General features: G+C 43.8%; 1 protein-coding gene across 1 annotated transcript; it reads left to right on the forward strand.

Annotated features, from left to right (window-relative positions):
• The first annotated feature begins 428 nt into the window (after nucleotides 1–428).
• LOC118776184 (proheparin-binding EGF-like growth factor) lies at nucleotides 429–8,273 on the forward strand. The gene is made up of 7 exons (XM_036526297.1): nucleotides 429–432; nucleotides 2,910–3,041; nucleotides 3,948–4,091; nucleotides 6,075–6,297; nucleotides 6,492–6,650; nucleotides 7,111–7,214; nucleotides 7,956–8,273. The coding sequence occupies exons 1-6, from the start codon at nucleotides 429–431 to the stop codon at nucleotides 7,202–7,204; spliced, it is 756 nt and encodes a 251-aa protein (XP_036382190.1). The 3' UTR covers nucleotides 7,205–7,214; nucleotides 7,956–8,273.
• Nucleotides 8,274–15,327: the final 7,054 nt, after the last annotated feature.

Below are 15,327 nucleotides of genomic sequence, written 5' to 3' on the forward strand. Positions count from 1 at the left end.
AAGGGTCTCACTTCCCGTTGCTGGGTCTGCAGAGGGGTCTCACTTCCTGTTGCCAGGTCTGCAGAGGGGTCTCACTTCCTGTTGCCGGGTCTGCAGAAGGGTAGTTGACCTGCTGTGCTCTCAGTTTCTTCTTGCGTGTCACACAGGAACTGCCTTCTTATCAGGCATAAACACTGACATACACAGCCTGGCTTTTGTTTTTCCGTGGGAGGATGATGTTTATGTCCCTGGATGTTACATTCTTGCAAAACATTATAAACTTATGCCAATATATTACAATGTTGTCCAATCTGAAGGCACACTGACTGAGCTAGGAAGTGCAAGTCATTCTGTAAATTAATAAAACCCCCTGATTTAAGTGGTTCATACTGAGGTGTTTCAAAATGTTTAGAAAAGGAATCCATTTCTCAATACCATTTCCTACAATCATGAGTGAGAATATGCAAAAAAGCTATTGTAACAGTGTTTTTTTAGAATATGGTTTTACATCTCTTTCGGGAGAACACAGAAACCCCTTTTAAAGGAACATTGTAATGTGTCTCCATAATGTGAACATTGGATTTTAGCTGCCATTGTTAAGGATTAATGAAGCCCTATGTGTTGCCTGCACAGTGAATTTCCACGAAGCTGTTCAAACAGAAGAATGAGGACACACAGGTCTGTCTCTCCTACCAGCCAGGACATTCCGGGCACAGAAAGGCTCATCACTCAACAAGCAGTTTAGACCTCCCAGCTCCAGGGGGAGCTCCAGTGTGGGTAATGGGGTTAGAACACTGCACTGATACCCTATGTGTTCTCTCCAGTTCTCTCCATGCAAATGTCACAAGGGTCCCATTTTATTGTAATCTGAATTAAAATAGAAAAAGCCCTTTCACCTGCAGACATGCCTAGAGCTTTTGGGGGATATTTATAAATAGTCACAGAACACAGCGTCTCTTCCAGGTGGAAACATTAGGAGCCACTCAGGCGTGCTGTAACTACCCAGTCGTGCTCTCATCAGTATTCTCACAGTGCGTTGGCATTCGGCTATGAACTCCAGTGCCAAGTCTATGCATGAATATGCTACTAATAGCATGCAAATATCAGCACCCAGTGGTCATGAATAAAGGGTTGCATAAATAAGCTGATTATTGCTACCAGTGATAAATATTTGAGCCCGTTCAGTTTGGCAGGATTGTTTTATCAGGTGTCTCTACCGACACAGGAACAAGAAGCACCACAGCAAATCATTAGTGACATACACCCTCAAAAGATTACAATATTTTATATCATTCTGCATTTTAACAAAATCAATGTCCTCAGTCAACACTGTAAATAAAGAAATGTAGCCATTACAGGACATTTCTGACTTGGCTTTACCATGCCTGGCTGTTTGGGCTGGGTTGCAATGTTTGTTGGGCTCGACTGACACAAAGATATGTTAAAATCCAGTGACTCCACAAAAAGTAGATACACCCCATTTTTTTCTCATATTCACGTCATCCAATCAGTATGATCATTGCAAGTTGTCTTTGGCCTGTGGCGGCTTTTTTCTGTCTGAAACTTTATCTCTGTGTCAGAGGAAGGTCAGCAATTGTTTGAGTGAATGTTGAGTTAAGCCTTTCTCTTCAGGTGCATGTGTCTGTTTGCTCTGATCATTTCCCTCCTGCCCTAAGCCATATGTGTGAGAGCCCCCATGCAGTGGACTAGACCTGCCTATTCACCCACATCTGAAACAAAAGGCTTCCTGTTCAGTCAGTGTGACGCAGGAAGGGTCATATTGCATTTCTCAAATTTGGAATTCACAGAAATCCCATTTGCACGTGTGGGCGTTTCTGTCTGTGTTTTTTGCTTTGTTGACTGAGGGTCAAAAGCCCTACCCCAAACTGTGTTCTCTTGTGTATAAAATGTCAGTATTTAGACAACCAAAGCTGGGAAGTGCTGTGTGTTTGTGTTTGGTTATGAGTGTGTGTGCACATGTGTGTGCGTTTGTTTGTGTGTGGTGCGGGTTAGAAGAATGACGTTGGATAGGAACTGCTCTCTAATTATGGACAGTTTTAAACCTGTTTGTTTAAGTTAGGACAGAGAGTAATATCACAGATTAATTCAATTATATTGAAAACTACTGACACTATAACAAACTTATATACCTTTTTATCTTGGCTGAAATACCTGCTACATATTTTTCCTCTGAATATTATATTGGTTGAATCCTCTATCTGGGAATGAGGCCTTGATTCTCGCATAGTGTTGCCTGTGACATGTACCCACATGCAACAGATTCTGACACAGTCTAAATAAACTTTTTGAAATACTTATTCCATAGTAAGAGAATGTAAATGTTACATTTTCTGCAACATCATGCCCCAGCACTGGCATTCATTGTCATCTAACCTTGGCTTGAAAACATTCCCTGAATTCCACCTAAATTTCACAGCCACCAGGATATACAGGTAGCTCACATTGTGTGAACTAATCATGAAGTACTCTGACCACTTCTCTACAATGCTGCCCTGACCACTGCTCCATGCTGCTGCTTTGACCACTGCTCCACACTGCTGCCCTGACCACTGCTCCATGCTGCTGCCCTGACCACTGCACCACACTACTGCTCTGACTACTGCTCCATGCTGCTGTTCTCACCACTATTCCCTGCTGCTGCTCTGACCATTGCTCCACATTACTGGTCTGTTGCTAATAAGTGCTGACCATAGTAAATAAATTGTTTTCTACATAAAGTGAGATTTCACACCCCAGATGTTTCTGGTGATTGTACTTTACAGACTTCATTGCCACACTGATTAGGAGAAGACAAGGCAGCACTAATCTATGGCGCCTCAGTTGAGGTGTATTCATTTACACTTCCATGTATGTAAGCTGAGTTTGAAGTACGCCCACTGCTTTGACACGCCCCTTGCTTGGCCATAAAGGGGAGCGGTACGGCAGTGACACAGCCAAACCCACAGGAACAGAGATCCGCAAGGACGCTCCTCACCCTCCTCACACTCCTCACACTCCTCACACCATGAACGCTCTTCTGCTGACCTGCTTCCTCTTTCTGGGTAAGTTTACAGTCGCTGTGTCCTGCTTCTTGAAGCCTTTTACAAATTTCTTGGATTTGCTTCCTCTGGGGATCTGTTGAGACCTGAGATTAAAGAGCTAGGGCAGGACTACTACTGTGAGAGAGGAGTTGAGATGGAAGCTGTTCTTCCTGTAAAGCTTATCAGCAGAACAGAGCAGCCATCTCCACACCTACACATCTAGGCTCATGCATGCCGGCACATTATGACGAAGCTGGTGAGTATGTGGGGCATCTGTTTGGATTTGTTTTCTTAAAGCCTCTGTTCTCCATTTTTTAATATCACAAAAAAAGCTGCCAGACCCTCTCTGTCTCTGTCTACATCTCAAGGAAAATGGACATAGTTCATGCCTAAAATGGTATTTGGGAGTAAAGCTGCTTAGAGGAGGTATTTGAAGGTCTGTAAACATCCAAAATACCTTCAGAAAGACAATATCTTTCTATGTTTATGATGTGTAGTGACTGATTTGTGAAAACACAGTTTTCCTGCTGCGTGTAGTCTTAAGCAGAACTGCTGTGTGTGGCCTCTTTGATGTGATGTGTCATTTCTCGGTTGTGTGTTCTGTGTGACTGCTGTCTCTGGTCATGCTGCAGTCTTTCAGTACAGCTGCTGTCTGTGGTCATGCTGCGGTCTGTCAGTACAGCTGCTGTCTCTGGTCATGCTGCGGTCTTTCAGTGCAGCTGCTGTCTCTGGTCATGCTGCGGTCTTTCAGTGCAGCTGCTGTCTCTGGTCATGCTGCGGTCTGTCAGTACAGCTGCTGTCTCTGGTCATGCTGCGGTCTTTCAGTGCAGCTGCTGTCTCTGGTCATGCTGCGGTCTTTCAGTGCAGCTGCTGTCTCTGGTCATGCTGCGGTCATTCTGTATGACTCCAGTTTTTGGTTGTTCACAGCATGTTGCTCCATGGGGGTCACACAAACCACAGTGTCTGAGGGGAGGAGTAGTATGACATCATCTGGGAATGGAATTCAGATCTCCAGCGATGAAGATGTGGAGTTGGAACATGAAGAAGATTCCAGAGAGGAGTTACCACAGGGTATGTGTGTCCATATGTAACTGTGCCATTAGTGGTGTTTAAATAGTGAGATTTACAGAAACATTTTAAATGTAGCACCCCTTTCTGAGTAGGTGATTACTTCCCATCTTGGGTAACTGCTGGCCTGGAGGAGCACTACAGTCCACATCAGCATGTCTCTCTTATCATATATCACCTCACCCTAATGTTCAGCTCAGAGCACAACCAGAAACAGAAATTCACTCAGCAAAAGACATTTTTTGCATTGATTGAAGTATTCATGCAATTCTATTTAGTTGACCTAAATTTCAAGCTAGTTCAATGTATTTTATATTGATCAAGATGGAGGTACAATATAAATAGATCCTCTGGCATTGAGCAGTAAATAGTTTGTGAAGACAGGAAGAATACTCTTCATCTCTTGCCAGGCACACTGCAATAGTGAATGTAATTAATCCAGTTTCTTATTCATCCAGACATGGAAACATAGTCACTACAGATGTAGATTTGGAGCAGCTGTCTTGTAAATGTGTCTCATTTTTCCAAGTATCAATGATTCACCTGTAACATCTGCCCCATGTCTTACTCAATACAGCTTTTAAAGATGTGATCTTTAAAGTTCATTACATTTACATGCATTTACATGCACTTCAGTCTGTAAGCGTGCCAATTTAGCTTTTAAATATTACTTAAAAACATAAATAAAGTAAAAACAGTTATTCTGATGTTCCATGTTGTGGATGAAAATATCAGCCAGAAGAGGAAAAAAAAACACGGAAAATATTAAGACAGTGTTTAGTATTGTTTTAAAAATTACATCACAGAATTCTATCAGTGATTCCCTAAAAAACATAGCTTGTTGCAGGCATAAGTGATGGACATTATATAAATTCACTGAAAAAAGGAAATCTAAAGGAAACATGGCAGTGGTGGTCTTTGTGCCTTTCTCTCACTCTCTGACTTTTGGATGGATGCACTTCTGTTCTCTTGTGCTGACAGTTGCTCTCCATGAGAGCATACACTATACACACACACACACACACACACACACATATATATATATATAATGTAACGTAATGCCTATCTCTCACCTGCAACATTCAAATTCTTATTATAATTCAAATAAGCTTTATTAGCATGACCATACAGGTGCACAGTATTGTTCCAACTAAATATAAATATACATACTAAACTTTTCAACTTAAAATAAAATGAATTCAGATATAAAATAAAAACAAATAAATAAATAGCAAATGCATACACACAAACAAACATGTGCAAAGCACATTTACAGGACGGGGGATGCTTCCTGCCCACTGTCGCTCAGGCTGTGGTTCTGCTGTGTCCCTCATCCACAGGCGTTTCTTGTTTCTTTTCATCAACCCAGTTCTTAAATGTAGGGAGGGATACTTTAAAATATTCAAAGCATCCTTCTGTAATTATTTCGAATGTATTACAATGTCGGGTGCCAATGTCAAATTCTTTCTCTCTAGTTCAGCGTGTCCATAAGTGTCTCTCTCTTTCCTTCAGTGTGTTAGCAATCCTCTTTCTCCTTCAGTGTGTTAGCAATCCTCTTTTTCTGTCTCTCTTTCTCTCTCTCTCTCTCTCTCTCTCTCTCTCTAACTTGCTGTGTTAGTAAGCCTCGCTCTCTAGTTCAGTGTGTTAGTAAGCCTCTCTTAGTTCAGTGTGTTAGTGAACCTCTCTCTCTAGTTCAGTGTGTTAGTAAGTCTCTCTCTCTCTAGTTTAGTGTGTTAGTGAGCCTCTCTCACTCTAGTTCAGTGTGTTAGTAAGTCTCTCTCTCTCTAGTTTAGTGTGTTAGTGAGTCTCTCTCTCTCTAGTTCAGTGTGTTAGTAAGTCTCTCTCTCTCTAGTTTAGTGTGTTAGTGAGTCTCTCTCTCTCTAGTTCAGTGTGTTAGAAAGTCTCTTTCTCTCTAGTTCAGTGTGTTAGTGAGCCTCTCTCTCTAGTTCAGTGTGTTAGTAAGCCTCTCTCTCTCTCTTTCTCCAGTTCAGCGTGTTAGTAAACCTGAGGAGAAGGGGAAGAGCCGGAGAAAGGGAAAAGGAAAGAGAAGACACAAGAATAAGGGAACACCCAGCGACATGCCCAGCAACATGCCCACCCACATGACCCCCCACTTGAGGGGGGAGGATCCCTGTGCTACAACACACCAGGACTACTGTATCCATGGGCAGTGCAAATACATGGAAGACCTGGGAGAGCCCACCTGTGTGTAAGTATTCCCATCTAACTATGTAGGTATAGCACAGTTTCCTCTATCTGTGTAGGCAATAGCACAGTTTCCTCTATCTACCTGTGTAGGTATAGCACAGTTTCCCCTATCTACCTGTGTGAGTAAAGCAGAGCTGTGCTCTGTCTGCCTGAGTGTGTGAGAATGTAACACACACGTGCCGCTGTGTCCTGCAGCTGTGTGAAGGGCTATGATGGGGAGCGCTGTGGCATCCAGCTGCTGAAAACGGGGCAAAAGGAGCAGGACCCCGAGGTGACCCAGACCGTGCTGGTGGTTATCGCCGTGGTGCTGTCCCTCATCAGCTGCTGTGCTATCCTGCTCATGATCTGTGCGCAGTGAGTACACCCGTGAATACCTGCACGGACACCCATACACAGTAAACACATGTGAACACATACTATACCTGTACACAGCCCTACAGCAGCCACACACACCTGAAGATCAAAGATCATAATGCCAGCCTTTCCCGTTTATCAGACACTCCTGAGCTGCATGTAGGGCAGAGGCCCATTACAAAGCATAACCATAACAGGCCAAATCAAACATAATTCATAGCAACATCACGCTGGATAAGCATTTTATATCTTTATGATGCAACAGGACTGAGAGAGAAGTAATCAGCTGGGCCTTTTCCTGTGCCTTTTTTGGTAATCTCACACAGTACCTGCCCGTCATTAAAAAGACACGCAAAGCACTCCATCTTATAACAAACCTATAACAAACTAATCTTATAATATAACAAATAATATAAATAATATAATAAATAATAACTTGACCCTCTGTTTTCCATTTCAGTTATAGAACCCACAGGAACTTTCTGGCAGCCTACCTAGGAACAAGCAGTGAGAAGGAAAAACTCCAGAAAAACAGCGGGGATATGGGGGTCTGAACAGAAGCAGGTACTGGCCACAGTAGGGCTCACAAAACAGTACAGAGAGGCAGGGAGCGAATGTCTGATCTCAGGTGATGGGGGACTGAATGAATGAGAGTGCTGGGAGAGTGTGCCGTCTGCGGTCTGAACCGCAGGAGGAGTGTCTGTCCTGACCTCACTTCCTGTGGTGCAGCTCAGGTGTGCAGCTGTGCAGGATTAGCTGGGCTTAAGAGAGGTGTTTTTGATGTGCTAACAGTCCTGCCTCACTGCATTCTCAACATGCCTGCTGTGACTCAATGACTTCTGCTTCTGCCCCGCCCAGTCCCACCACATCCTGGCCTTTCTCCCACTCAGAGCTGTGCTCTACCTGTGTGTGTGTGTGTGTGCCTGTGTGTGTGTCTATGTGTGTGTGTGTATGTGTGTGTGTGTATGTGTGTGTGTGCCTGTGTGTGTGTGTGCCTGTGTGTGTGTGTGTGTGTGTGTGTGTGTGTGTGTGTGTGTGTGTGTGTGTGTGTGTATGTGTGTGTGTGCCTGTGTGTGTGTGTGCCTGTGTGTGTGTGTGTGTGTGTGTGTGTGTGTGTGTGTGTGTGTGCCTGTGTGTGTGTGCCTGTGTGTGTGTGCCTGTGTGTGTGTGCCTGTGTGTGTGTGTGTCTGTATGTGTGTGAGTGTCAGGGGTGGGTGTATAGGAGTCAGTGGAGAAATCAGTGTGTCTGCTTTTCTGTGTGTTCTGGAGAACTTTGACTCATTGCTGCTTATTCTCCCTCTCCAGGTTCCCGGAGTGCTCCATTCCACCGAAGTTTAGCCCAAAAGTGAATCTACAGAATAAAGGTTTTTTTAGTACTGTATTTTTATATTTATTTATTTGGTATTATTATTTATTGAATAATTCATGTTTGTTTGTTAGACTTTGAGGATGTAAACTGAACTCCATTTTAACTAATTGAATTTAAGCTTTATTTAAAATATTTATTTATTGCTACATTGCTTGATCAAAGAAGCCCTGTGAAGATGCATTCTAAAATGCAAGTTTGTCTCTGTGGCATTCAGTGGATGTTTGATCACTCTAATAAATCTTTCAGCTGTTATAAGACCCTAAAGAGTTTCCCCTACTCCTTGACTGAAAGTCATTACTTATTTAATGCCCAGCGTGCTAATCTGGTACAGCCAATGACACACTACACGCCAGATTCCCCTCTGCTGCACGAAGCTGGACTGCTCTGGAGAGCAACAATCTGTCATGTCACATAAGAGCTGGTGGAAACCTGCCACAGTGGCTGTGCAGTGACCTCAGACCCAGACTGTGGAGTAGCCCTAGGCCCTGGCCCTGAAACACACCTACCGTCTCACTGTAACAGCTGGCGACACACCCCCTTCCACAGACGCTTCACAGACCTTCATGTTGCAGGTTTCTGCCTGCTCTTCTGACTCTTCCGCGTAATTCCTCTCCATGAAGACACAGAACAGTGTAAGAGTGAGGGGAACCAACCTGGACTGATGATCTCAGATCAGTTGGAGCAAACACTACCCCACATGTGCCGTATTTCACTTCCCTGTGTGCCTGTTAGTCTGGATGCACAGACAGAGTATCATATGATTTATTCAACAGCACAGACCTCAGCCACCCAAGCTTGGCACTGCCCCTGATGCACAGGGCAAGAGCTAGACAACATGACATCAGCACCAATGAGCAAGTTTCCTGACTGACCAGCTTTGCACACACACCACCCCCCAGACCATGGTCCTTACCCTGCGTATGATCATATTCTGAATGAAATGTTTTCATGCGCCACAAAATACAACCACAGCTAATATTAGCATTGTATCAGTATGACATCAGAGTATCCAGAATAAGCACTCTAAAAATTGTTGAGAATTTTACCAATAATCTTATTTGTGAGGACAGTTCAGAAGATTTTTGCTTTTGCATTATCTTGTGTTTTTTTTTTCCTTTTGCAAAATAGGTTATTGCGAAAAACAGTTTTTTCCTTGCACCTCGAAAAATGCCAGCTTTTTTGTTGACCATGAGAGCTAGTGAGTGAATGATGACCCAAGAAGCCTGGCAAAACATGCGCTGATGTACAATTATAGGACGGATATACATGAATATCTTACATCTAAATTTGGTTTCTCATGACTAAGTACTGGCTTATTCAGGTTATGTTCACTGGAACACAGTGTTTACATGACTCATGTCATAGCTGGAGTGCTTGAATATTCAGGGTAACATCAGAATACTAATATGCATTGTTGCTGTGGTGGAGAAGGTGAAGTCATGACTTTAGTGTTTGGTGATTGGTACTGTAAACATCTCACTGAATGATCTCAGGAAGTGTGTGTATCTGTATGTGTATGTGTATGTGGTTATGCATGAGCATGGTTGCGTAGAGGGGACCAGGAGGGTGTATTTGTGTGTGTGTGTGTGTGTGTGCCACAATCATTGGGAGTGTGTGTGTCAATTGTAAAAATCAGCAGAATGAGTGTGTGTGTGTATGACTACATTACATTACAATCATGTAGCAGACACTCTTATCCAGAGTGACTTCCAGCAGAAGAGAACAGAGTGGAGATCGGGGATCAGGAGAGTGTCCACTGTCTGTGATTGGTCCTGAAGTAGTTGCTTGTTCACATGTACTGTCTCTGAGTGCAGACGCCTTTCAGAGGAATGAATGGCGCCATGACAACCATTCTACTCCAAAGGGCCTCCCTCGGTAAACTGCGGAGGCAAACTCTGCTCACTGTCACACTGACTGACAGCTTCTGTTTTGGGTTCAGACTCAAGCACACAAGCTGGAATGCATTGCATTCACCAGGCTGTGACCGATACTTTCCAAAGCTCGCGCTCCTCCTGTGTGGCTGCATATTTTGATGGTCAGCAACCACACCACCAAACAGTGTTCCCCTGCTACACAGCTGAAGCTGAGCAACCCAGAGTCTAGTTAAAGCTGAGCACCACAGAGCCTGATCGCACTGCAACACCAGAACTTCTGGGGGAACCAGAAGGTTGTGGGGTTGGGGACATTCCTCCTTCAGGACCAGGGGACTAAAATGTGGACCTGTGATGGGACATATGGTGCTGAAAGACCCAATTTAGCTGGCTAAAAAATTCTCTCCCTCTCCACCTCAGTTGGTGTGTGTTGAGTGTTTTGGTACAAAATGGCTGCTGTACGTCACTCAGGTGGGTGCCTTACTTTGAGTCAGCCCCCTCTTTCACTGTAACACACTTTTACACCCATTAAAGACAATAAAAGTTAATAAATAAAAGTTCAGTTGTAACACTTTGCTGGAAGTGATACGAATAAAACGTCATTCATATCATTTCCTGCAAATAAGTTAATATTTACTTTGCATTGTTTAGTTGGCATGAGGTATGAATAAGAAACTATTTCTATCTTTGTCTGTTTTGGGAACTTTGTGAAGGTCCACCCTTCTCATTCAGAAGAGGCGAGGCCACAGGTGAACTCTGCAAGCGGGAGTTCGGCTAGACATAATTACAGTAAACACCAAACCAAAAAAGCATTCAGGCACTAAAGATATCTAAAAAATGTGAAGGTCGTCTAAGACGGAAACAAGGATAAGACAACGTTTACATTCCTGTGACACATTGTTCCCTCTTAGGCTCTCTCTGATAGACAAAAGGAAAGCCAGGAGAAAATATTCACATTTTTAATTTTAGTTCTTAATTATTGATTTCACATCTTAATTGTAAATGTTCCTCAACTGTGTCATGCAAGATTTGAAAATTGAAGTGGAGCAACACTATTGCAAAGAACAAGAAAGTGAAAGTGTGAAAGACTGCCAGGGTGGCAATGTGACAGGGCGAGAGTGTGAGAGCCTGAAGGTGTTAGAGTGAGAGAGAGAGAGAGAGAGAGAGAGAGAGAGAGAATGAGAGTGTGAGGGGATTACAGTGTGAGAGGGTAAAGATGTTAAAGTGAGAGGCTGAGAGAATGAGAGTTTGAGGGGATTATAGTGTGAGAGAGTGAGAGAATTAGAGGATAACAGTGTGAGTTTGTGAGTTTGTCAAGGAATTTGAGTGTTAGAGGGTTAGAAGGTGTTTGTGTAAATGGTGAGAGGATGACAGTGTGAGAAAGTAAGAGTGTGAGAGTTTCTGGAGAGTGTGAGGAGGGGGCAGAGAAAGGGAAAGTAAAGGTGAGTAGGGTTGGCCTGGGCCTGTCAGATAAAACTGCTTGGCTCCAGCGGGAAAGTCACCTGTATATGGTCAGTCATCATGTCTACACCTTCCCAACCTGTGACGCCTGGACACTCCCTCCATTCCAGATGGCAGGTGAGGCACCTTTACAATAGCCTACACTGTTACTCCACCCATCCCGTAAAAGTGACCCTACAGGTGTGCCATGTGTAGGAAAACACGGTGGGATTGTAGGGGGTATAAACCACATAGCACAGGGGCTTATTTTGGATTTACAGTGGAGTTATTTTGGAGTTGTACATGTTTGGTTTTATAGGTGCAGCAAGATTTAAGTTCACAGCTTTAGTAGGTGGCTGTAGAATTCATTGTTGTGGGGGTAAATGCTTGGGGTACAGGGATGGGAAATGGATACAGCTCATTTTATTAGTGAAAGGTGTATAAATGACACACCCTGAAACCGCATTAGAGCACGCCTGAGCCTGCAGCGCCCACACCTCCGGAAACACTTTCCCCCTGGCAGGGACACAGGCCACCTTAAAAATCCACAGATCAGGATGGCTCACAGAATGCAGGTGCCAGGGCTACAGTCCTTTATCTAATGTATCGCTGATGAGTCATGACCCTTTGTCTCTGGATTTGCTCTCTGACACACAACTGGGCATAATTTAAACATTGTTACCAAGGACAGGCTCATATTTATGCAGTTAATGAGCAGGTCATAACCAAATGATCTTGCGGTTAGTTTTATTGACGTGAAATCTCTGAATGGATGGCCGCACACACTCATCGTGGATCCTGTAACGGTGTGTGTTGTGAATTCCGAGGGGGAGGGAATATTCTACCCATCTCAGCAGAAGAGAAGATGTGTTGTTGTTTAACAGAAAGTAAGAGGACTGGTCCAGATGAACCTGGAGAGAGGTGGGGGAGGGGAGAGTCTGAGCAAAGGCTGCACAGCGCCATGTAGGGAAGCACAGACAGCTGAGATACATCACCACCACAGAGCTTGAGACATGGACAAAACACAGGCGTGCTGATCACAAGCACCGATTATAGGCACGATTACTACAAAAACCCTGATGACGCACCTAAATACAATCCAATAAATACCATCCACACACCCATCTGCCAATCACGGAGTCACAGACTATGGGCAGAATCACCTATTACAGAGACACAGATTACAGGCAGAAACTCAGAAACTACAAATCCCAGAGAACCCCCAGCAAAGATGATGTTCTGCTCTGTGAGCTGCTGATGCTGATCTATTTCTTTCTTGTAACCTGTAGCCAGTGGATTTCTAAATTTTACTGTTGTGTTAGGCCCTTTGCACCATACCTATACAGCACTGAGAGTTAGGCCCTTTTTCCCACAACTATACAGCATTGAGAATTTGACACTGACAGTTAGCCCCTTTACTCCATACCTATACAGCATTGAGATCTAGGCACTGACAGGCCCTTAACTCCATACCTATAGAGCAGTGAGAGTTAGGCCCCTCTTGGGGCTTCCTTAAGTAATATCCACAATGACCCAGAGGTCTGACTCTTTAGCTCTTTGGCTCCTCAACCCTCCTCAATCCTGCATGAAGCACAGCTGTACATTCTGCATTCCCTGGTCTCTAGGGAGTTCGCTGGCTGGGGTCGGGTGACAGTGGGGTGCATCGGGCTGCTCTCGGGACATGCAAGCTGAGTTCACCAAGAGGCAGGGTGCCTGGCAGCTGCACTAGCGTGTGGCCAGCTGGAATCCAGTGGCATCTCAGTGATCATTGAAGGAGGCTGGAGGTTCAGTGGAGGCTTAGCTGTGAAGTCAGTATGTGGGTTTATCTGTAATCTTGCTGGCAGAGCTGTGACTGTTCAGTACAGTTGACCACTGGTTGAAAACTTGTACCAACAATTAACAAACAATCTGATTGGACAGTGGAAGCATGAGTTCATGCTGTGTGACAATGAGCACAAGACTCTGTGGCGTCTCTGAGTGACCACTGCTGACCACTGCTGGAGCTCCACCTACAGAGGGCACAGCAGAAGAGTGAGGAGCTCCTGTAAATATCCTACATGTACATCTTATACATAATCCTAAACGGATAGGGTGTTAGATAATAGCTAAATATCTGAAGCTGGGCTTCAGAAAGCAACATAGTTGACAGACTAACACAAATATGGAGAATGGAAATAAGTATTTGCGGGAACATTTTACAGTTTATAGATTCTTCTAGCAGGTAGAAGCAGGAGATCTGTGAGGTTCCAAGCAACATTAATCTGAGGGTTCCTGTGCTTTTGTTTAGACCGCAGTCAGTTTGTCATACTCTAAAGGTTTACATTCCAATAAAGGTTTTCCTGAAAGACCCTTGATGTTGTCCTGGTGGATCATTCCTGATGCTGTTCACAGAATGAAGTATGAAGGCATGCTATGGAAAACATGACTGAGCTGCAGATGCACGCAGACACACACACACACACACACACAGCACAGTAACACACTTGTGCAGCTGTGTTTCTCTTTAAAAGCTGTTTCATCGATGACCCGGCATCTGATATCAGTCATTCAGACTTCCTGCTGTGAAAATGATGAAATAAAGGGTTACCAGCTGTGTCTCGCCAGGATCAGATAGAACCTGTGTGACTTCACTATCTATGTATCCTCTTACATAATGCAGAGTGAGTCACCTGGATGTCACTGCCACCAGGAATATTGCAGGTACATTACAGGTATAGCTGTATGTGCTTTGTAAAAACTTACCTTGTTCATCTGACAGCACATGGTCATCACGGGTCAGAGCAGGGTCACCCTGAGGTCATCAGAGATCAGCCTGAAGTCAGATCGTTGTCATCATCATCTTTGGTAAGGTGAACCAATGTTTGGTGGCTTCAATGAGTGGTAGTGGAGTCACCAGTGTCTCTTTTTTACAATGGTGATATACCCAGGCTCCAGTGAAGGCTATTTACAGTAGGGCAACACAACAACAACAACAACAACAACAACAACAACAAACAACTTTAATAAACTGCACAAAAGCAAATAGGCTATGTATCTACTGGCGTCCTGAGTACAAAGCAGGCTCAGGCAGCGTTCCCTCCTCCTCCCCCTGCTGTATCCCAGCCCTTATGCAGCTGTAGCCCCTGCCCTGGAAGAAGAACCAACAGATAATAAATCAATAAGCTATGATGCAATAACATAAACATCACAAATAACAAAGGCAACATAATATTTGGTACCAAAACTGAAAAACAATAAAATCTAATAAAGTAATCTCAAACAAGGGTCTCAAAGCAAATAAACCACAATGCAAGGCTTTTAACTGTGAACTGTCCCTCAGCCACACACACGCAAACACAGGCACACACACATTGCTGGATGGCTCATTGATGGTTGTAACTGGGGCAACCCCTCTAGAAATGCTACACACAGCTGGCAGTGGATAAACAAGTATCAAGAACTCAAATAACAAAATACAATCGCTTAGACCCACCATTAACGCTTTGGGTTTATTCTAACATTATCTAAAAACACATATGACTGTCAGTTGTTAAAATTAATAGATTAAGATAACATAAGCAAACACACAAATACATATCATTAACACAATGTAGTTTTTAGATCATCCAAAATGTTTGTTCGTCCATGTTTCTTTGTGTCTCGGCACAGCTTCAGCCCATGACTACTATCATCATCATCATCATCATCATCATCATCATCATCATCATCATCATCAGGGTACATTTGTCTTGAGATATTCTGTGTCCAGATCTTACCCTGGGGGGAAGGATTGTCTCAATTCACACTAGTCACACATTTTGCAGGGGTCTAGTGAAGCACATAAACTCAGAAGTGTTCCTGCCTAAATTACAGTCAGAGTTCATTTCTTCCAGATCAGCTAGAAAGGCCTTGAGCACCAGAGAAACATATCCGCCCTGCATTAGGGAACCATCCTGTATCATCTCTTTCCAGGACAACGCTGCCTTTCAACTCCGCCCAGCTCTCTCCCCTTGCCATG

Source organism: Megalops cyprinoides, chromosome 4, assembly GCF_013368585.1.
Source record: "Megalops cyprinoides isolate fMegCyp1 chromosome 4, fMegCyp1.pri, whole genome shotgun sequence".
NCBI classification, from domain to species: Eukaryota; Metazoa; Chordata; class Actinopteri; order Elopiformes; family Megalopidae; genus Megalops; species Megalops cyprinoides.